Consider the following 25,472-nt stretch of genomic DNA (forward strand, 5'->3'; position numbering starts at 1 on the left):
GGCTGCGTGTAAAAGAGAGGCAAGGGCCCTGAGCTGATGATGAGCCTTACTAGCCTGACTGCCAGGATCACCCAAACCCTCTCTGCTGCATACTTTTTTTTAATCTGTAAAACATAATAATAATAACAGTAGTAGTAGTAGTAGTAGTATCAGTTGTGTAATATAGTAAGTAAGAGAGACGGAAATGAATTTATCTTTTTTAACCACGTTGTAGCTGCTAGTCCACGTTCAAGGCGTTACGTCTTAATGCATATTTGCAACATATGAAACGCACATTTTGCAGTGATGATGATGCATTCCGGAGTGCCTTCGTGGGCAACCTACCAACCAAGGGCAACCTTGGTGCTGCTCGCTACATGATGTATTCCCCACACACTCTCTCAGAGACAGCGTCTCAGGTCAGCGATGGCTCGATGAAAAACGGCCGTCACACAAGGAACGGCGGACAACGTGACTACTACGACTCACCGTGGGCGAACGAGCGTTACCAAGGTCTCACAGAAGCATCGAAATGTGAGTGGTGAATTCTCCACCTCGGCTTCAACGCTTGTTTATGTTTGCCTTCTATATTTGTTATACTTTAAACGCTGTGTTATGTACAACCGATCCTTAATTTAACAGCATCAATGCTTGTTTATGTCTCCTGTCAATCCGTCTTGTTATTTAAACCTTAGTCCTAGTGTTTAAACATCAATCCAACTTTTGGGAAAACCAAGATTTTATGGATGTCAACTTCTTTATTGTGAATAACACAATGTTTCGGAGTGGATGCTTGCTCCTTCATCAAGCATACACTCCGAAACGTCGTGTTATTCACAATAAAGAAGTTGACATCCATAAAATCTTGCTTTTCCTATGTATTCCACTTCTAAATACCCTTCAAAGATACCCGATGAAGGAACAAGCATACACTCCGAAACGTCGTGTTATTCACAATAAAGAAGTTGACCTCCATAAAATCAGATCTTTCGTTTAACCATTTCCCAACTACGAGGTGTTAAGTTCACTCTTTGTGAAATACGAATTTTATCTTAATTTAGATCCTGGAACACGAGGGGAACCAACATCTAATTTCTCGTGGGAAAATCTGTTTTCTACTCTTGACCCTCACAGAAACAGACAGGTGAGTTTAATATATAAATTCGGTAATAATTCCAGTACAGAGGTATATGTGGTATGTAACAAACCAAGTGTTGCTCGAATTGAGATGATTACACGAAATTGTCAGAATGATCCATTCAGTTTGTGTAATTATCCTCGACCATGTTTATACATAAACCATTGGTTTTCCAGTACAATAATTGACATAAAAGATTGTCCAGATTGTCGAGTGTCCTGGCCGCAAAGACATTCAACGTAGAATAAATGTGTGCAGCTTTACAAGCTTCAAGGGGCGGTGGGGTAGCCAAGTGGTTAAAGCGTCCGCTCGTCACGCAGAAGACACGGGTTCGATTCCCCGTATGGGTATAATGTGTGAAGCCCATTTCTGGTGTCCCCCGCCGTGACATTGCTGGAATATTGCTAAAAGCGGCGTAAAACCATACTCACTCACCACAAGCTTCAAATACTATAGTTATTCAACTCTCTCAGTACCCTGTTTCTCCTTTCAGTTCGAAGTACCGAGACCACAAATCAATTCATCACCGAACAAGGCGTTCAAGGTATGTTGTCTGCCTATTACAGTATAGTGATTTGTATAGTGCTATCACAAGAAAGCTATCACATTGGAACCACAATGTAATATAAGCCTATTTGTGGAGCCCAGAACCACGTGATTTGACACAGGTATTGTTGAGAAAATCTTACCCAAACCACACCAATACGTACAATGCCTCTTTCAATCACTTCAAATCTCAAATTTGACTGGTATTTGAGTCTCTGATATGGAATGTCGGAATTATATCCACAGTCGTGGTATCTTAAACGAGCAACGTATCGTAATAGAAGTGTGGAAACACATGTTGTCAATGAGAAAGACGACGATGGCTTTGTGTTTAAGCTTTGTGTTCATGATAATTATTGCAGTCCATGGAGGAAATATGTCCAAAGCCATTATTATGTGGCCTTACGTTTTTACACATTACACACTTATTCATCATCAATAGTGTCTTAACGCTTCAAGTTTTGTAAACTATTAAAATGTATTTTATTATTTTCCAGGATTCCTTGGCATAAAGAAAGTGTATGGATTCATATATTTATCAAGAAGACAGTGTGTGCTTTTGACTATATTAGTGAAGGGCAAGCCTGCAATATTGTGTACTGATAACTTACCCAGGGACCTTTCCATGGATATTTCCAAAGGATAGCATTCCTGTGTTGTGTTCTTATCTTCTGGAATTTCTGGATTCAAACATGGATACATTTTGAGACAGTTCCCACTGTGGAGAAACCTTTCAAACGTGGATAATGGATACTATAAATGTCACTTATGGGATTGTACATTTAGTCTGAAATGCATGTATTCTCTACTATGAAGGTGGTAAGAACTATTTTCGTTTATCTCTATATATTGGGACATCTTTCTATTACAACATATTGTATAGGGCATTTGATGTCTCTCCGAGCCACCCTTGTGTGAATCATTAGGATTTTTCCTCTTTTGTTAATTTCAGTACATGTCAATGAAATACAGCTGCATAGCAATTAGTTCAAAGGTCGTCATTCACTGAACATGATTTATGTCAAACCTAAAATGACATAAATCTTGTTACTTGACTTATAATTGAAAGATTACCTCAAAATAGAAAAAGTGTGGCCTTGGTACCGATTTTTAGCGTTGAAGACGCGCTATTTATTTTGTCTGAAAAGATAATAAAATATTGCATTGTTTGGTATGAAAATAGACAAATATTTTTAGCGTTTAAGACGCGATGTTTATATTATTCTTTGAAGATACATGTCATTACGCGCCATTGGGAATAAATGTAAACACAGGTGTTTGAGCGTTAAGGACGCATTATCTACAATATTCTATAAAGGCACATGGGATAATACACTATTTGCTATGAATATAATCTGTGGTTTTACAATCATGTTATTTTAGCGTTTCTGGACGTGGAAACATTAAGTTCACTGCCGGTACTGTCATCTTGCTACTTGGTTGGGACAACTGTGTAATCCAAGTTTGCAGCTGACATTTTCTTTTTTCGAATTCAATGTTGGGAAGATAAATAACAATGGTTTTGTATATGGTCCATTAAAACCTGGAAATGTATTCATATTTTGTTCATAATGTAATGTAATTTGTTTTCATTCCAACAGCACCCATATGGTATAGAATACCCTTTCTCATACCCTACCTCATTGTGCTATATAACTGTTCAAGAAACGTGTTAAGAATGTTCCTGAAAGAACCCAACAGAACATTTTCCAAAAACATATCTTAGTTGTTGTTTGTTTGTTAAAATGTATGACTCTGTTACAACATAAGAAGGTGTAGTGAGGTTTTGTTTGTCTTCGTGATGATCGTATCTCATTGAAACCTTAAAAGCAAAGCATTGTATGTATGAAACTGTTATTCATTTTTGACCAATAAAAGTACAATAAAAATTATGTGTACGGTCATTTTTCTTATAGTGGAGATGATTTCTAAAGAACAGCTTAGATTTGTATGTCAGTTAGGATATTTAACCCATAAATGTTTGTACTTTATACCTTTTCTTATGTGCACCTTTTTACCAACCACTATTGGGCTACTAACACCCTTCGAAACGAATATTTACATGTGTTTCTCAGAGGATTTCGTGATAAATATATTTCGTACGTTACATTTTCGATGCAAGCCCAAGGACTTTTGATCAAGTTAGAGAAGTACAACAGGTTTTCATAGAGTGTATTACAAATTAAACTACATGGTTCCAATATTTCGAAATATAGCAAACCAGTATTTGTCGCTGAGCAAAAAGTGACTAAGTATGTCATTATGTACAAATATCAATAGTCCTTTTATGAATTAATGAGGTGATGGATATCTGATTCTCATCGTCTACAAGATAAGGGGATGGGACCTTTATAAAATATTAAAAGCAGGACTAAAACTAACTGATTGCTATTGGACAATATACCATTACAATACATAGCTAGCTTAACTTTACAATAGTAATTCAGTCATGGACATGATCACTGGTGTGGTTATGATGCATGGTTGTAGAGGTTTTGGTATCAGAAGGTACTCTGAGTGGGATTTCCATTAATTCAACAGCAGTCTTAGAGGAATAGAAGCTTAAATAACTGTTGCTTCACGTTGGGGACCGATCATTCGATATTCAGGGGACATGGAGGTTCACTTGGCGTTTTCTTCAATTGGTTTAAGAAACATCAATGTCAGGGATTAATTTATCAAAACAGGGTGTAAAACACAAAATAGTGGTAAAAATGGATCACTGTTAATCCTTGATGACACCGGGTGTCCCGCCCTGCTCTACCACTAGCATCTACCACTCCCACATTTGGTATTAATGTCTTTGTGTTTGTTTCACTGTTGCCCAAACAAATAACGATATCGTTTCACACTGGGAGGAGATATTGTTTTACTTACATCTTCTAAAAACCTTATCCCCGACATCCCCAAAATATCAAATGATCGTCCCTTTTTTCGTCTTACTATAATACATAAAAACAGCAAAACCAATAAAAAGCGTGTGTCTTCATTTTCAAACTGAACGACCATCTACAAAATTATATTTCCAAATTGTTCTAGCTTTTGATTGAGACGTTTCGACCCTGTTCGCATTTTGGTTGGATTCGCTGTGGAATAATATCACTTTTTAACATCTTATATTTTAAATTTGAATTTTTTATTTTTAAACTATGTCCGAAATAAAATCTGTTACACACGAAGACGTTTCTTCTGTTATCCTTTTGTTTTATAATTTTTATAATATTTTGGGGTCTGTCTCTTCTGTATATATTTCTATAGTTGTACCAAAACAGTGCTCAATTGTTTCCATTGCCCTCTGTGCTGGATTTGTTGGTTGTGGTTGTTACCTGAAAGAGGTTCATCCAAAAGCGTTAATGATCAGATTGTCATTCTCTCTTTCTCTCTCTCTCTCTCTCTCTCTCTCTCTCTCTCTCTCTCTCTCTCTCTCTCTCTCTCTCTCTCTCTCTCTCTCTCTCTCTCTCTCTCTCTGTGAGGTGGAGTCCACATTCAACAAAGTTGGGTATACCCTTTACAGACATCAATTACCCAGCAACAATTAATTATTCATAGAAGGGATACTAAGCAATACATTACATGCATGTACTCAAACGCCTTCCCTTCAATGATGGATTGATATAAGCCAAATACAACAATTCCACTAGAATATACACAGAACTGGAAACATATTAGGTTGTTTATGATATTGCCAAGTTTAAGGAACCCAACCATACATATTCAGCAGTTTCTTTGATGTCCGGGTATGTTGGAGAAATATGGATAAATATGAATGCAACATTTTTTATTGACAGTAAACATATAAAAATTAGATTAATTAGTATGCGGAAAATGAAATTTTGCCAAACGGCCGAATTTGAATTCCATTTTACAGAGGATAGAGAGGGTACATGTAAGCCTGGTCAATTTCTAACCAGGAATTCGCATTTTTATAGCTTCACTGTCCAATATAAGAAAAGCTATATCTTATAAATCATATAACCGTACATAAACGTACACAAATATTGTTAGCCAAATCAGAATAGAAATATGTCTATGTAGACTCCACACTAAAAAGGTCGACGGCTTTTCTCATGGTTTGGGGTTTGTTTTACACGGGTGATTTTGCCATACGGTAGATACATTCATGAGAGATCATTGATTATTCTTTAAAGACAGATATACTGCAGGAATCAGCAAATGTAAATACAAGCCCACATGCCAAAGACTGACAATGAAGTAAGGCTCTTTTTCTCAAATTAGGCACAACTGATTTTTCTATGCGTTCCCCTTTAGCCTTTTGCCCTAATCGTTACAATAAAACTATCAAATGGCATGTTAAAATAATAGGAAATGCTTAATAGGCTATGACTTATCTTTTCATACATTGTACATACATTGTACAAATATTTTTAGCTGATGTCTTCTGCTTTAACCACCAATTCCGAGCGTCTGCCCGGAGAGCGGAAGGTCGCGGGTTCGATCCCCGGACGCGTCATACCAAAAGAAGTTAAAATATGATACTTGTTGGTCCCTGCCTGGCGCTCGGCATTAATGAGTACAACAAGGACTGGTCGGCTCGGAGTCAGTATAATGTGTCTGAGTGGGGTATTCATGCTTCACTGCGGTATGGTATCTCAGTGAGCTAGCACTATAAAACCAGCTTAAGTCTGGGCTAGTACACGCAGCCGCACATACACACGCATGCACGTCGTCATATGAGCGAAATATTCTCAAGCACGACGTTAAACCTAATTTCACCTCACCAATTCCGTGAACAAACATGATAATTCTCTCATCAATGTGAGATACAGGTGTGGTTTCGTTTGAGCGTATAAAACATGCAAAACAGATGCAAGACACTGATTGTTAGTATTATATTTTATTGCAAATATTGTTCCCACAATTCTGTTTTGTTAAACCGAATCGATACAATACAAATATGAACAACAAATAACGTAAAATCATTGGTTCTTCTGTTACATTAAACGACACGTTTTGATAAAACTTGATGACCAGTTCCCAGAAATCCAAAGAAATTATTAATTAATTGGGATTAATTTTACTTTCTTGCTACATATTATTTGTCGTTATTATGTTTTGCTTCTTGTGTCAAAGTAACAAAGATATTGCATGGCCCTATTCACGAGTTCATACATGTAACAATATATATTGAAAACCACATTACATCCCTCTGGTTATCATAGCAGGCATATGAAACAAATATATGCAAAGCTGAAAAGCCCAAAACGAATAACCATAACCATACATAAATATGGCTTCCCTCGTGTAACTTGAAAAGTCCCGTCTTGGGTCCTGTCAGAAAATCCACGACATAAAGTGTAAAATACCTTTTTGCGTATAAATTCGGCTCTTATGGGATGTTACAGCTACCCAGATATCAATCCCCAAAACCCCAAAATGAATAAACATAGTCATATTTGAATATGGCTCCCCTCATTTAACTTAAATATTGCTGATTGGTGAGTCAATCAACAAATATATATAGAGACAGACAGACAGAGTTTATTTGCAGTAAAAGGCCATAGGCCCAAAATACATTCAAAGGCAATTTCAGTGTAGTCAGGGGCACAATGTGCTTTCATGTGTGTTTATAATAATCCTTTAACATAAAATAGATACAAGGCAACAGATTTTACAGTGTCTACATTAGTATTCTTGAAAAGATTTGCTAAAGAATATACAGTATAAGGCTTTTTAACACATTTTGTAATAAACCTCTCTCTTAGGTGTGAATAGGATTAACAAATGAACAGTACATGGAATTCATCTTCAATATAGGTAAGACCTTTAGATTTGCATGATATACAAAATCTTTGATTATAATCAGTGTTGTTATAACGCCCAGTTTCTACAGCTATTTTAAAATAACTACACCTAAATTGTGCTAAAACAGCTCTTAAATGTGTAGAAAGGTTAAACGATAAATAACATTCAACATTTAACGCTGATTTAAAATACTGATAATAGTTGCATTTGGAAGAATATATATACACACACACATATATATGTATGTATATATATATATAATGTGTATATATATATGCACATATATATAATGTATTATATTGATATGATGTTTTAAAGAAACAGTCGTTTAAACAGTATTTTTCCTGCCGATACATAGAACTATTAGAGTTAATCATCAAATATTACGTGTACATCGGTTGACATGTGCAAGGAACCGTTTTATTGAAATGGCTAAAAGACATCCACGCTCTGTGTCTCATTCAAGACTTTAATCCAGATTGATTCTTCTTGATATAGATATGTTTATGATACAAAAGACGTGAATGGAGTTTCGGGCTAGGTTACGATTTCCAAAGCGTTATTCCAAGCATCGTTATTGCTTGAAATGACCAAACAGACAAGGAATCACTTCAAAAAATATTTGTGCAAAATTCAATGAAAGTGCGACAAGGATAGGCATTTGTGTGGGGATGCTAAGGATGGATACTTCATGAAATTTGGGATAGGGTATCATTTTCAATAGTTTTGGAAAGTTTGATCCAAAACATCGTAATGGCCAACAAGACGAAATAGATGACCTCACTTAAACTAATACATGTCCTAAATACGAAATACTGGCAATAAGGGGGTCTGATTATGAGCAGCATCGTTCAGAGTTCAAATTGAAAGGAATAAGTCAAAGAAAAACAAATGATGACATTCAAATTGTCTTTATTTCCATTCTAAAGTAGATTTTCTATTAATAACATACCATGATCAATCACTTTTTGAACTAATACAAAAACAGAAATAGCAACACGTTTTGCTACTTTTAGAATTTTTGAAATAACCGTTTTTTGACTGAGAGTTAACAATAACAACTACGATTGTTCAAATATTGGCTGCCCGAAATGCAAAACATCTCCATTACTCTTGAATATTTTTTAACAGTAAACCAAATTAGTGCCACGGCGTTGTAGCTCACCAGCTTCTGTAGCGAACTATCTGAAGTATCAGGAAAGACATCCTCTTAAAATAGGACGATGTCATCGATATTCAAATCCTCCAGCATGAATACTGAAGACCAAAACTTAACAAACAATATAATCTCAAAATTAAAAAAAGGAATGAGAACGAGAAACACACAATCTTGTTCCGTCTGTCGGACCAACTCAGAACGTTCAGGGAGGATGAGATTTACAGAGAGAAAAACTAATTTTGTGATAATTTATGAGCATGGAAAGTACAAGGTCAAAATATAAAATATATAATAGGAAGGAGTTTCTCACAGGAACTATATAATACATAACGATTTTCATCACATGTTGTAATGGTATTTTCAATATGGCTGCCATGTCGGTTACATATAAAATCAGAATCGAACGCCCAGAAGAAATTTAGATATTTACTATTGGCTGGTGAAAGCATTTGTAGTTTCAGTGTAATTGCTTTCAGTGGTTTCTGTTGGGAGTATGATCACAAGCGCAAGGCAATGCATTTCAAGAGAATTCCATAATATGGTCCAGTAAAAAAGGTCAAATAAAGGTGGAAGCTTCAAATATCACGAAAACCAGAACACACGTGTTCAGCTCCACCAATAACACAGACCAAATTTGAGTTTGAAAAGAACCATTGAATAATGGAAATAAGTTTCATTTTTTTATTGTGGTTTGAGCGTACAAGCCAAACAAAGTTGCCAATTTAAAATTTCGACAACATACCCAGTCGAATTCCATAAAAATAAATAGGTTTTGATATCGTGCATTTGAACTGACTAAAAACATACAAATATTTCAACAAATGATATGACATTTCCGAAACAACATCTACAAACCAACACAAACAATGGAATCTTAGTCCTACAACTGTCAGGACTAATCTAGACCAATTTTCAATACAGCTTACATTGACATGTTTATGATTATGGAATGGTTATAAGGCAACGTTCTTCACACGAGAACAACGAAAATAGAAAATATGGTTTAGTCATTAGTTGCATAGTTATAATGGTGAGATTTTCTTTCATACTTGGGCATGTAGCAATATACAAATGGTCGTTTGGTCCCACGAGACCGCAAAAATCGTTCACGTGTTGTGGCTGTAAAGGATTTAGAAAAGCCACTCATGAGGATATGATAAATTATAAATATATGACGTCATCGACAAAGAACGATCGCTCTCAATTATCTTCAAACACAGATTCCAGTGGACATAAACTTGAAATCAGCTGTGGAAGTTACATGAATATCCAAAAATCAGTTACCAGTACGTCATATCACAGTTTGTTTATGAGTGAGTTTAGTTTTACGCCGCCGCTTTTAGCAACATTCCAGCAATATCACGGCGGGGACACCAGAAATGGGATGCACACATTGTACCCATGTGGGGAATCGAACCCGGGTCTTCGGCGTCACGAGCCAACGCTTTAACCACTAGGCTACCCCACCGCCCCTATCAAATGAAGGTCAATGATGCAACGCAGTTTCATGTTGCAAAGAGACCAATTTTTTATTTTATAATGATTCATCAACTCAACTGGTTTTACAACCAATTATGACTATACAGTCCACATGCTCTGTGGTAGGCGAACATATCCCAATAACAAAGGTGTAGATAAATACAAAGCTGATTGAAACAGGAACAGGAGAAAAGATATAAATATATACTTTACTAAGAGATAATGATATGAAATCCAAACTTAATATTCCATGGAGGTTATGTACCATACAAATAATACGAATAATGATTCAGGAAGTTGATGTAATAAAGACCATATATAAATATATCCCCATAATTCAAGCTCCCTAACTTGTTTTATCAGTACAAGTAGATCAATATCGCAGTACAATAGACTCACACCTTTCGCCTTCATGGGGAGAGAATGGTTTCTATTATTCCTATTTCCAAGATTATATATACCATAACACCATCAAGGTTCAATCCCATGGGTATATACGGATAATAGAGCATGTTTTTAAATATTGTGTTTATTGATTTTCTTTCTTAACTTGTAACGTCAGTGATCGAATATTAAAACTGAACTCAAATGCGTTTTCTAAAATGTTTCATAATTGTTGGTGAGATGAAAAACATTCATTTTTCATAAACATGTGAATATAATCAAAAGGATCACTTTCAATGCATTAATTTAAAGTCCTGAAACAAATACACACAACGTTGGTAGGACAAGAGTTAAATGTTTATTTATACTATGTGTGGTATTTGTATATTTCACGTGTGAATCAACAACGGTCAGTCACTGATTCTTCATACAAAGCCGGAAAGGTAGCTGTTGGTATCCATTTCTAATGAACAAATCCAGGAGCTAGACCACATCGATAGATCCAATTGGATCCAATTGCCAGTTGTATCCTAGATGAAATCATGAGTCTGTGCTCAGTAGGGAATATTGCAGACTCGCCCTTCATTGGAACAGTCGAAGCACACACACTGACATCAAAAGAATAATTTATCCAAAATGATACCATCTTCAAGCGTTGGAATCCTGAAAACAAAACAAGATGTTGTTCAATAGTGGAAATATATACAGTTATGCTATGACATTAATATACATTAATGTACCCGCATATTCCAAGGGGGTATCTGGTAATCTGTTTCAAACAATAACGTTCAACTGTGACACTGAATTCACATCATTAATTTACTTCGTGCTTAAAAAAAAAATTTAAACGTTTAAAGACTGGATTGTAAAAGAAAGTATATAACTGATAATTGGAAACTTTGGTAAATGTGTGCCTATTGACCAATTGCTCATTTATGCAAAATTTAGTAAAAATGAAAGAGGGACTGAATAATTTTGTGCTTAGAGATTGGTTCAATTACGACTGAGATAAGAAAAAAACTAAATCAACATTGCCATGCCGTGTCTGAAATACTATAAACTTACGCTGGAAAAGGGTTTTCTTTTCAAAAGTAAGGTGTCTAAGATATCAAGGAGCAATTGTATGGAATGCAATTTTCTAAAATCTTTACGAGTTTTGAACAATGTGCTTATATAACAGGTAATTGATAACTTGTATATAAGACCGCTAACTTAAGGCATTTTTACTTGAAGGTCAATCATGACAAAATCATCTGAGATCAGCAGAGAAGTAGAGATATTTTGCTCCGCTATTTAGTAAAACTTAAGCATGACTATTTCACAGCTGGAAGTAAAATATGAACGGTGAAAGTTTACCCGAAATGGTCTTTTCGGCGTAATGTTGACTTGAGGTCTTGGCATTTCGAACTGTAAACAAAACATTAATGATTTATCACAAATGAATATATTGAATTATTAGTATCCGTGATGATAGAAATGGTTTGATTAAATATTAGATAATCAACTGTCGTTAACATAAACATGGGATGTGGAATATATGTATATATAATGATCATGTACGTCTCTGTGTACATTAAAATACATGAAGAACATATCCTATGTATGAGTAAATATAAAAACTGACAATAATACAACTTGTATCCACTTGTATAAAGGCATGTGCCCACCTGTCCATTTCTTTGAGGTTCAAGGATAGAGAATAAATTTTCCCAAGAAAAATTTGACGTTGGTTCCTCTGCTATTGGTTCTGTATGTGGGCCATCTGAAAAAACGAAAAATGTTTGCCAGCTACTGTTTCACATCTGTGCAATGAAAAAAAAACCCAGTGAAAGGATATGACAAAATTCTCAAGACCTACCATGTTTGATATAGTATAAAATTTTTTTCTCGTATTTCTATATTAATCGAACTAAGAAAATGGAATGTTTCGTGAAATGACATTTATGCACTACCACGTTTTAAGGACAGGGATGACAAGACTTTATGGAAGATCAACTTCTGTCTTTTGACAATGGCGACGTTTCGGTAGGGATTCTTATACCGTTTTCAAGCATGAAGTCTTGCCAACCCTATACCACCAAGTTCTAGAATGCCACTCAAAGAAATCTTTTAAGGACGATTACTTATAATTATGGAAATGTTTGTGCCTATTTAGGACAACGTATTCAAACTGATGGGGCTATCAGACGTCTGGTGCTGCTGGTGTGGTTGCCGGTGGTGATGGAATGGTTCTAGTGGCCACTTATGTCATGTAGGTGTGAAGTTGGGATGGGAACGTATACGGAAATGACTGCGTCTTCAAATAAAGGGTTAGTGTATAAGAATAATCAATAAACTTAAGGATCGACAGGACATAACAAAAACATGGACATCGGTTTTGGCGGAAAGGGGTTTGTGCGAAAGGATGATCTGAAACTCTTAAGGACCGGCAGGACATAAGCAAAACATGGACATAAGTTATCAAGGAAAAGCGGTCTGTGAGAAAAGATGATTCGAAACTCTTTAGGATCGATTGGACATAACCAAAACATGGACCTAGGTTATCGGGAAAAGGGGTATCTGAGAAAGGATTATCTAAAATTCTTAAGGATGAACATGACATAACTGAAACATTGATATGAAAGAAGAAGAAGTAAAAAAGGAGAAGAAGTAAAAATCACAAGGACTTCAACCCTCTGGAAAGGATCCACAAAGTACCATCATGAATGAAATGTTTGGAGGTCCACTGAAGCACAAGGAGCATAGTTCTGTATCTTTTACTCACATCTTGTTGCTGCGGTAAGGCCTTGAAAACGCTCGTTAACCCAAGGTGTGGTCATGTGCTGCTTTGGCCGCCGGGGTGATCTGCCCGAGCTGCTGCTGCCTTGTGAGCTCACCTCAGAGAGTGTGTGCGGAGAGTACATCATGTACCGAGAAGCACCGAAGTTACCCTTGGTCGGCACGTTACCCGAGAATGCGCTACGGAAGGGGTCACTGAAATGTAATGGTAACGTTAGTGGCAAATGACGTTATTGTTTGTTTGTTGTTTACCGCAATAACTCAGCAATACTCCAGCTATATTCCAGCGGTCTGTAAATAATCTAGTCTGGACCAGACAATCTAGTGATCAACAGCATAAGCATCGATCGAGGTAATCGGATACGATGACATGTGTCAACCAAGTCAGCGAGCCTGACTACCCGATCTCGTTAGTCGCCTCTTACGACAAGCATGGGTTACTGAAGACCAATTCTTACACTGGTTTTCACGGAATCTAGTAACGTTAAGAATTCACATGTTTTACTGCATTTAGTGTAACTATCGCTAACACAGGTCCTTCTGGATTGACTACGTCTACAACATCTACAGCACACTTACCGGTCGTCGGACGATTCGCGAGACGATGTCCTTCGTCTCCTCTTGCAGCAGATGTACACGATGAAGATGATAAGGATGATGAGGATGATTGATAAGGGTATAGTCAAACCCACTATAAGAGCTGTCCTGTCGGCTGCAACATATAAGGAGACATTAACCACTTCACCCCCTGGGCTGCACAAACACCCTTACAACTGCGATATGATACTTCTTAAACATATCATCAATGTACAAGGTACTCTGGTCAGTAAAGGATACTTTTCAAAAGAGTGGGTGAATGAATTTAATTTTACGCCGCTTTTAGCAATATTTCATTTGGCGGGCTACACCAGAAATGGGCTTCACATGTTGTAAACATGTGGGGAATCGACCTCGGGTCTTCGGCGTGACGAGTAAACGCTTGAACCACTGGACTACCACACCACCCTCTTTTCATAAGAACATATATAGTTTGATATTCAATAAATATATTATACATATAATATACATATACTCACAACCAGGGACAATTCTGGAACAAAAGAAGCATACCATAAGAATTCCAGCATACCACAAACATTTATAGAACAGGACCTAGTGGGTCAGTTATATGTACTATTGTCTTAACGATACGAAGGTTGTTGCTTTAGGTCTTTATGGAATAGTAACGCATGGAAAATAACAGTAAGTGAGTTGGTTGTGTTTAAGGCCTCTTCAAGCAATATTATATCATTGTGTGTAAACATCAATGAGGAAAGTGCAGATTTGAATCTACGACAAGAGGATTCTGGCGTAGCAAAGGGTGATAACTCTGCATATACGCTGCAATTGGATTCAATCATCGACATCCGCTCTCTGTGCCCACTATAGCACAGAGGCGGCCTATTTTGAATTATTCATTAGAAACAGTAACTAAGACTTGCACTAATGAGAAATATTACTCACATATCAGAAGGTATGCCGTTGGTGACGGTGCAGCCGGTATCCATGGGGTGGTCTTTCAGCATGTTGTACACGTGGCACACAGTGTGGTTACCTTCGACTGAAACACACTCACGATTGTCAGGTTTTCTCTTCGATGGTTTCAGAGTATCACAGACATTTTCAGGAGAGGAGCAATGCCTTGTGGAACATAAACTGAACCAATAAAGTTACGTGTAATCAAATATTTATGATACAGTGTTTATTAAAATATGTGTGTGTGAGAGAGAGAGAGAGAGAGAGAGAGAGAGAGAGAGAGAGAGAGAGAGAGAGAGAGAGAGAGAGAGAGAGAGAGAGAGAGAGAGAGAGAGAGAGAGAGAGAGAGAGAGAGAGAGAGAGAGAGAGAGAGAGAGAGAGAGAGAGAGAGAAAGAATACCCAGTCTCGATGGAACACCATTGCTGGATGGACAAACAGACAATACTCACTGGTCATGTTTTTGTACACGACTTTGCTGACTGGGTTCGCTGTTCCAGCTACATTGATGCTGTCAACCTCTGCCAGTTTCTCCAAGAATGCTGCCAGAACCCCGAGTTGGTTGTTCGTCTTCGAACTGTCGACTCTCAGTGTTGCAGGAACTACGACGCTGCCCTTTCTGAAGATGTCAATGACGTTGTTGTCAAAGTCTGTGGTTTCATATGTTCACCTTATTTTCAGAGAGTTCAATACTAGCTTGTATAACTATAATGTGAGGCAGGACAGAACCCTATCCACTTTTATTAACCGTGACAAACACGATATCAACCATATGCCATCAAGGTAAGTAAAACCAGGTTTAAGGCACTGGGAATATGACCCTTTTGGCATTCCAGTGTTAAGGGTTGTCGCAAGGTTCTCAAATCGCTCTCCGATCAAGGCGCTAAGTGTTGAAGAGACATTGCTTCAAAGCAATACCTATTTATAATACGCATTTAGTACACTTAATTCAACTTACCTCAAAGTTCCCACGCTACTGGTCAAGTGCGCTGTGGTGGAGACTGTCTTGAGGATATTGTCAATCTGAAAAATATAAATATTTAACCTGATATGCCGGTCATGAAGCACTGGATCCGAAATTGACCGAGGTGTGAGGTTGTTTAGGAGGTAACGTATATGTAGCAAGTAAAGGGTTTGACCATGTTTCCAACAGAACAATTTAGTCATCAAGCACTTCGAAATCGTTACTTATAACTAATGTCATTAAGATAACTGATGAACAGGGTATTTTCATTTGAATCTGAGATTTACTCATTTATCTCGACAGCAGACTGCGCACTGTCACATGGATATTAATTAGAGGACAAAAAAACCCGTCATATGGATATTAATTAGATGACATGTAGTCATATCGATATTAATTAGAGGACATCCCATCATATAAAATATTAATAAGAGGACATACCATCATATCGATATTAATTCAAGGACATACTCTCATATGGATATTAATTAGAGGACATCCCGTCATATCAATATTAATTAGAGAACATCCCGTCATATCGATTTTAATTAAGTAGAGGACCTACCATCATATCGATATTAATTAAAGGACCTACCATCATACTGATATTAACTAGAGGACATGCCATGATATCGATATTAATTAGAGGACATACTGTCATACTGATAGTAATTAGAGGAAAAACCGTCATATGGATATTAATTAGATGACATGCAGTCATATCAATATTAATAAGAGGACATGCAGTCATATCGATATTAATTAGATGACATGCAGTCATATCAATATTAATTAGATGACATGCAGTCATATCAATTTTAATTAGAGGACATGCAGTCATATCGATATTAATTAGATAACATGCAGTCATATCGATATTAATCAGAGGACATCCCATGATATCAATATTAATTATAGGACCTACCATCACACTGATATTAATTAGAGGACATACCATCATATCGATATTCATTAGAAGCCATACTGTCATGCTGATATTAATTAGAGGACATACCATCATATGGATATTAATTAGAAGAAAACCGTCATATCGATATTTATTAGAGGACACACCGTCATATTGATGTTAATTAGATGACATCCAGTCATATCAATATTTATTAGAAGACCTACCATCACACTGATATTAATTAGAGGACATACCATCATATCGATATTCATTAGAAGCCATACTGTCATGCTGACATTAATTAGAACAAAAAACATCATATGGATATTAATTAGAGGACATACCGTCATATGGATATTAATTAGAGGACACACCGTCATATGGATATCAATTAGAGGACAAACCGTCAAATGGATATTAATTAGAGTACGAACCGTCATATGGATATTATTTAGATGACATGCAGTCATATCGATATTAATTAGAGGACAAACCGTCATATTAATATTAATTAAAGGACAAACCGTTATATGAATATTAATTAAAGGACATACCGTTTCGATATTAGAGGACATACAATTATCTGGATATTATATGACCTACGGTTACCTTGATATTAGAAGACACACCGTAATATCGATATTGCAGGACATACTGTTATCTCGATATCCGAGATCATATCGTGGACTCGAGATCAGAGGACATACGAGTATCTTGACATGAGAGGACACTCGTGTATCTTGATGTTTGCGAACATACAGTGGTCGCAGTGTAACATGAGCTTATCGTGTTTGAAAAACAAACGATCCTGTACACACGGAAAACCACCCCAAATATATCAACGTATGTTTCCATGTATCCTGATCAGACAACCGGGGTCAGAATAGGAACACTTTCTATGGATATACAACTTCTTTATTGCAATACATGAAACGTTTTGTTGTAAATGCTAACACCGTTATCAAACAAGTGATCTTCTATTTTTTGTTTGATAAGGGTGTTAGCATCTACACCGAAACGTCGCATCTATTGCCATAAAGAAGTAACGTATCCATAAAACTGTTCCTCTGAATCATACCAGCTTCTAAATGCCACTGGGTTCAGCTTCTGCAGAAACACCTACCCCCACAACAAGATCTTCCTGCAGCTTGGTGTAGGCAGGGAGGCCAGGTGAGTCTATGATGCTGTCATATCGAGATGTGTTCAGTGTGATCTCAGTGATGAATTCAGCCGTCGCTGAAATAAACCAGTTCCCAGATAAACAAATTTTCAAAAATACCTAACACCAGAGTCCAAATTTGATAATATAATGCATAAATAGTATACATATTTACGGATTGTCTATTATTTTAATAATGTCTAAACATTCAATGAATATTTTTCTCAACGGAACTGATCGGGTCAGAATTCTTTTGGATTCTCAGATGCTGAGTGGATAAAATGGTTCTTTAAACAACATTTCTGCAGTTTAAATTAGAACAATGAAAATGTTGTACATGTTTTACACGATTTACAGTCTATCGTCAAAGATGGGGAATCATGGTCGAAGCAAACCTTGGATTCGAACCCAGCCCGCGCTGATGCTGGCAAATAAGGGAGGCAACTGTTGACACTGATCTACAACACCGTTCACCAATGTGCCTCCCATGCTTCAAGGTTCTATTTGAATGTTTATTATTTGAATATACTATTTCGCTCTTCGTTTGGGGCAATCTTGGCTACTGAATTTATGAGGAGAGTAAAATAGAAACAAACCAAGAAAAAAAAAAACAGCCAAAACGTAAAATGAAGGTCATGCTGTCGTTTAATTTCTTTAAGGGAAATGAAATATCGACATGTGCAAGTGACTAGGAGCCTGCAATTTTGATCGTTTCGTCAATAAATGTGTGTAAGGGTAGTTAATATACAACTAAAAGGCCATCAATTTATTGTTGATGGTTTAGCCGGGGGGTTTCAGCGTTCGCTTGTCACTTGCGGTGTCTCAGATATTGCGTAAAATTGCTAAACGCGGCATAACACCACATTCACTCACGGAAAAAATATTTATGTCGAAATAGTTCTCAGGCACCAAAACCAAAGTCTGTAACCACATGCAACTCAATAATGTTTTCGTGGGATAAAAAACGGTATTTCCTAATGGACCATTGAACACCGGGTTAGAATTGATCTTCAGCAATCACGTTGGTCGTAAGGGGCGACTAACGGGGTCGGGTGGTCAGGCTCGCTGACTTGGTTGACACATGTCATTGCATTCCAAATGCAAAGATCTCTGAGTTGAGTTGAGTTTTACGTCACATCGGCATTATTCCAGCCATATTGTGACGAAATTAAATCTGAATTCGCACAGATCGATGCTCATGACGTTGATTACTGGATTGTGTGGTCCAGATTTGATTATTAGCACAGCGCCGCCATATAGCTGGAATATTGTTGAGAGACACCTTAAAAAACAAACAAATCTGTTTAATGACACTGACCTGTGCACGTGGTGCTACCGCTTGCCTTTCCAAACCCAGTCTTACAGTCGCAAACATAGCTGCCACTGGTGTCTCGGCACTTCTCATTAGCGCCGGTACAGGGCGATGAAGTTGCTGAACATTCATTGACGTTAGTTTCACAGTTGTCGCCGGTCCAACCAGAAGTACACGTGCAGGATCCATTGACCGGGTTACAGGATGATATGTGAGCAAGCACACACGTGCATGACTGTTCACAGTTCTGTCCATACATAGGCGACGTACATGCTGAAAATAGATCAAAACACATGGTTGACACATGTCATTGCATTCCAAGTGCAAAGATCGTTGAGTTGAGTTGAGTCACATCGGCATTATTCCAGCCATATTGTGACGAAATTAAATCTGAATTCGCACAGATCGATGCTCATGACGTTGATTACTGGATTGTGTGGTCCAGATTTGATTATTAGCACAGCGCCGCCATATAGCTGGAATATTGTTGAGAGACACCTTTAAAACACAAACAAAATCTGTTTAATGACACTGACCTGTGCACGTGGTGCTACCGCTTGCCCTTCCAAACCCAGTCTTACAGTCGCAAACATAGCTGCCACTGGTGTCTCGGCACTTCTCATTAGCGCCGGTACAGGGCGATGAAGTTGCTGAACATTCATTGACGTTCGTTTCACAGTTGTCGCCGGTCCAACCAGAATTACACGTGCAGGATCCATTGACCGGGTTACAGGATGATGTGTGAGCAAGCACACACGTGCATGACTGTTCACAGTTCTGTCCATACATAGGCGACGTACATGCTGAAAATAGATCAAAACACATGGTTAACACATGTCATTGCATTCCAAGTGCAAAGATCGTTGAGTTGAGTTGAGTCACATCGGCATTATTCCAGCCATATTGTGACGAAATTAAATCTGAATTCGCACAGATCGATGCTCATGACGTTGATTACTGGATTGTGTGGTCCAGATTTGATTATTAGCACAGCGCCGCCATATAGCTGGAATATTGTTGAGAGACACCTTAAAACACAAACAAAACTGTTTAATGACACTGACCTGTGCACGTGGTGCTACCGCTTGCCCTTCCAAACCCAGTCTTACAGTCGCAAACATAGCTGCCACTGGTGTCTCGGCACTTCTCATTAGCGCCGGTACAGGGCGATGAAGTTGCTGAACATTCATTGACGTTCGTTTCACAGTTGTCGCCGGTCCAACCAGAAGTACACGTGCAGGATCCATTGACCGGGTTACAGGATGATGTGTGACCAAACACACACGTGCATGACTGTTCACAGTTCTTTCCATACGTAAGCGACGTACATGCTGAAAATAGATCAAAACATTGCAGTCAATTGATCAATCTACCACTGACGTTTGTTTATTTGCTTGTTGGTTAACGCTGCACTCAGCAGTGTTTCACCTATATGACGGGTGTATGTAAATAACCGTGTTTGGACCAGACAATCCAGTGACTGACATTATGATAATCGAATTACGCAATTGGGAGTCTGACCACCCGATTCCATTAGACGCCTCTTACAAGCATGGAGTGTGGATATGTTTTCAGCAATATTCCAGAGACATTTTAAATCCGCTTGTTGGTCCTAAAGCTAAAACTATAAATACTGCATATAAGCGCAAGAAATATTTAGGAATATTCCGCCAGAAATGGGCTTCACACATTGTACCCATGTGGGGGATCGAAGTCTACGACGTGACGCTTTAACCTTTAGATTATCTCACCGCCCCCTTACAACCATGGGTTGCTGAAGACGTCAAATACGTTTACAGCTTCTTCTCCACCACACCACCTACTCCCATTAGTTTCCCAAGAAGCTATGTGTTCTTAAACTTTGTTGTATGTAAATGGTGAAAATTAAGTTATCATCAATATTTGATTACTCAATCTGAAGCTATTTCAAGTTCAGCGAGATTGCAATACCAACGTTCCTTCAATATGTCATCGAAATGTTATTATAATGTGGACTACAGCACGCTGAGAACACCGACCACACCTTGAAGAATGATAGGACAACGAAACTTTGATTAATTGTTATCTCTGCAATTTCAATTCTTAAACGAACTGTGGAAAATATTCAAAGTGCACATTCAATATAGAGAGATACACTTACGAACACATTGGTCGGCTGTTGATTTCTTCAAGCCTACTTCACAGTCGCACACATAACTACCGTCGGTGTCTCGGCACACCTCATTGGCGCCGGTACAGACAGATCGTGTGGCTGAACACTCGTTGACGTTGGTCTCACAGTTGGTGCCGTTCCAGCCCGAGTTGCACGTGCAGGATCCATTGACCGTGTTACAGGTCTCTGTGTTGGCGAACACACAGGTGCATGTGTTAGCACAATTAATGCCATACGTTCTGCCAGTGCATGCTGAAATTGAATGAACAGAGGAATTACTACGTTTGAGGCTACTGGAAGTGCTTACTTGAAAATAGTCTTCAACTCAGTATACATAATGAAGCATGAATGACGTGATGAAATGCATTGTCATGAGCAGTTTCTACTTACGTGTGCAGGAATCGGCAGCTCGAACAAACCCTGAGAGACACGCGCAAGAATATGATCCGTTCCGCTCGTTGCACATTCCGTTGGTGCCGCATATGTTGAGGGTGTCGGTACATTCTGGTATGTCCTCCGTGCACGTCGCTCCCATCCACCCACTCCTACATGTACAGTTGCCGTCGGTTGCGTTGCAGCTGATGGTGTTGGCGGTGTCGCAAAGGCAGTTCTGTGCACAGCTGGTGCCAAACTTGCCGTCAGGGCAGACTGGGGAAAGAATTCTACAGTTGATCCGGGTGGTGTCGTGGTTGATCATCGATACCATAATCACAGAGCGATGTTCATCATAGAACGATGTATACAATGGCATCGTTGTGGGTTAAGGAAATACATGCCCAACAAAGTCCTGTTTGTATGTTTATATATATATGAATCGGTTGGAACATGTCACTTTTGTCTGCATTCAACCTGAAACCACCAGACCAGGAACATGCATCCACGCTTTACATGCCTTCACAAGTTGTCTTTTCAGCAGCGATCTGGAAGCCATCAGACCAGGAACATGCACACCCTTTACATACCTTCACAACAAGTTCTCTTGTCTGCAGCCAACTTGAAACAATCAGACCATGAACATGCATACACGCTTTACATACCTTCACAAGTTCTCCTATCAGAAGCCAACAGGAAACCATCAGACCAGGAACATGCATACATCCTTACATACCTTCACAAGTTGTCCTGTCAACAGCATACTGGTAACCATCAGACCAAGAACATGCATACATCCTTACATACCTTCACAAGTTGTCCTGTCAACAGCCTACTGGCAACCATTAGACCAGGAACATGCCTACATCCTTACATACCTTCACAAGTTCTCCTGTCAACAGCCTACTGGCAACCATCAGATCAGGAACATGCATATATCCTTACATACCTTCACAAGTTGTCCTGTCAACAGCCTACTGGCAACCATCAGACCAAGAACATGCATACATCCTTACATACCTTCACAAGTTCTCCTGTCAACAGCCTACTGGCAACCATCAGACCAGGAACATGCATATATCCGTACATACCTTCACAAGTTCTCCTGTCAGAAGCCAACTGGAAGCCGTCAGAGCAGGAACAGGTGTATGTCCCAGCAGGTGTGTTTGTACAGTTCTGCGAACACGTTGTATTCACGGCACACTCGTCAATGTCTGTTTGTAAAATGAACATGTTTGGTCATGAAGTGAAGGGTGGTATTCGGACATTTAAACAATTCTTTATATCTTGTTTTTTTGCCGCATCGGAGAAGGTTCCAGCTTCATCAAGCAAACAGATAAATATCGAGCAAGGTAAAGATTGACATTAACAAGAACTTCCCTTATCGGCCTGATTCGATTACTTGGTCACAGACATTGTACACATACCATCACAGACATTGTACACATACCATCACAGACATTGTACACATATCGTCACAGACATTGTACACATACCATCACAGACATTGTACACACACCATCACAGACATTGTACACATACCATCACAGACATTCTACACATACCATCACAGACATTGTACACATACCATCACAGACATTGTACACATACCATCACAGACATTGTACACATATCATCACAGACATTGTACACATACCATCACAGACATTGTACACATACCATCACAGACATTGTACACATATCATCACAGACATTGTACACATACCATCACAGACATTGTACACATACCATCACAGACATTGTACACATACCATCACAGACATTGTACACATACCATCACAGACATTGTACACATACCATCACAGACATTCACAGACATCATCACACATTGTAACACATACATCACAGACATTGTACACATATCATCACAGACATTGTACACATACCATCACAGACATTGTACACATACCATCACAGACATTGTACACATGGACATTGTACACATACCATCACAGACATTGTACACATACCATCACAGACATTGTACACATACCATCACAGACATTGTACACATACCATCACATACATTGTACACATACCATCACAGACATTGTACACATACCATCACAGACATTGTACACATACCATCACAGACATTGTACACATACCATCACAGACATTGTACACATACCATCACAGACATTGTACACATACCATCACAGACATTGTACACATACCATCACAGACATTGTACACATACCATCACAGACATTGTACACATACCATCACAGACATTGTACACATACCATCACAGACATTGTACACATACCATCACAGACATTGTACACATACCATCACAGACATTGTACACATACCATCACAGACATTGTACACATACCATCACAGACATTGTACACATACCATCACAGACATTGTACACATACCATCACAGACATTGTACACATACCATCACAGACATTGTACACATACCATCACAGACATTGTACACATACCATCACAGACATTGTACACATACCATCACAGACATTGTACACATACCATCACAGACATTGTACACATACCATCACAGACATTGTACACATACCATCACAGACATTGTCACAGACACATATACCATCACGGACATATCATCACAGACATTGACATACCATCACATGCACGTTTGCACATACCATCACAGACAGACATTTCACAGACATTGTACACATACCATCAGACATTGACATTGTACACATACCATCACAGACATTGTTACATATATACATCACAGACACATACCATCACAGACATTGTACACATACCATCACAGACATTGTACACATACCATCACAGACATTGTACACATACCATCACAGACATTGTCACAGACACATACCATCACAGACATTGTACACATATTGTACACATACCATCACAGACATTGTACACATACCATCACAGACATTGTACACATACCATCACAGACATTGTACACATATATCACAGACATTGTACACATACCATCACAGACATACACATACCATCACGGACATTATTGTACACATACCATCACAGACATTGTACACATGTACACATACCATCACCGTCACAGACATTGTACACATACCATCACGGACATTGTACACATACCATCACAGACATTGTACACATACCATCACAGACATTGTACACATACCATCACAGACATTGTACACATACCATCACAGACATTGTACACATACCATCACAGACATTGCACATACCATCACAGACATTGTACACATACCATCACAGACATTGTACACACATACCATCACAGACATTGTACACATACCATCACAGACAGACATTGTACACATACCATCACAGACATTGTACACATACCATCACAGACATTGTACACATACCATCAGACATTGTACACATCACAGACACATACCATCACACATTGTACATTACCATCACAGACATTGTTGTACACATACCATCACAGACATTGTACACATATCATCACAGACATTGTACACATACCATCACAGACATTGTACACATACCATCACAGACATTGTACACATACCATCACAGACATTGTACACATACCATCACCATCACAGACATTGTACACATACCATCACAGACATTGTACACATACATCACAGACTGTTCTACATACCATCACAGACATTGACATCACAGACATTGTTGCACATCACACCATCATGGACATTGTACACATACCATCACAGACATTGTACACATACCATCACAGACATTGTACACATACCATCACACGGACATTGTACACATACATACCATCACGGACATTGTACACATACCATCACAGACATTGTACACATACCATCACAGACATTGTACACATACCATCACAGACATTTGTACACA

General features: G+C 38.3%; 2 protein-coding genes across 2 annotated transcripts in view; one reads left to right on the forward strand and one right to left on the reverse strand.

The window, feature by feature from the left end:
* Window positions 1–4,842, forward strand: part of LOC124291626 — a 57,582-nt gene extending 52,740 nt beyond the window's left edge. Inside the window, exons 55-58 of the mRNA XM_046728682.1 lie at window positions 284–513; window positions 1,041–1,123; window positions 1,611–1,661; window positions 2,161–4,842. Of these exons, the coding sequence (XP_046584638.1) occupies window positions 284–513; window positions 1,041–1,123; window positions 1,611–1,661; window positions 2,161–2,175 (379 nt within the window). The 3' untranslated portion in view covers window positions 2,176–4,842. The remainder of the gene's footprint in view (window positions 1–283; window positions 514–1,040; window positions 1,124–1,610; window positions 1,662–2,160) is intronic.
* Window positions 4,843–8,480: 3,638 nt separating this feature from the next.
* LOC124291639 overlaps window positions 8,481–25,472 on the reverse strand; it is a 58,059-nt gene continuing 41,067 nt past the window's right edge. The window contains exons 36-50 of the mRNA XM_046728693.1: window positions 22,700–22,822; window positions 21,627–21,884; window positions 21,225–21,488; window positions 20,149–20,415; window positions 19,621–19,887; window positions 17,737–17,849; window positions 15,698–15,762; window positions 15,192–15,358; window positions 14,730–14,826; window positions 14,303–14,316; window positions 13,806–13,938; window positions 13,213–13,421; window positions 12,116–12,210; window positions 11,805–11,855; window positions 8,481–11,111 (exon numbers count right to left, since the gene is read on the reverse strand). Coding sequence (XP_046584649.1) covers window positions 11,097–11,111; window positions 11,805–11,855; window positions 12,116–12,210; window positions 13,213–13,421; window positions 13,806–13,938; window positions 14,303–14,316; window positions 14,730–14,826; window positions 15,192–15,358; window positions 15,698–15,762; window positions 17,737–17,849; window positions 19,621–19,887; window positions 20,149–20,415; window positions 21,225–21,488; window positions 21,627–21,884; window positions 22,700–22,822 — 2,138 coding nt within the window. The 3' untranslated portion in view covers window positions 8,481–11,096. The remainder of the gene's footprint in view (window positions 11,112–11,804; window positions 11,856–12,115; window positions 12,211–13,212; window positions 13,422–13,805; window positions 13,939–14,302; window positions 14,317–14,729; window positions 14,827–15,191; window positions 15,359–15,697; window positions 15,763–17,736; window positions 17,850–19,620; window positions 19,888–20,148; window positions 20,416–21,224; window positions 21,489–21,626; window positions 21,885–22,699; window positions 22,823–25,472) is intronic.

This window comes from Haliotis rubra, unplaced genomic scaffold (assembly GCF_003918875.1).
Source record: "Haliotis rubra isolate DU_JTF1 unplaced genomic scaffold, ASM391887v1 Scf113, whole genome shotgun sequence".
Classification (NCBI taxonomy): Eukaryota; Metazoa; Mollusca; class Gastropoda; order Lepetellida; family Haliotidae; genus Haliotis; species Haliotis rubra.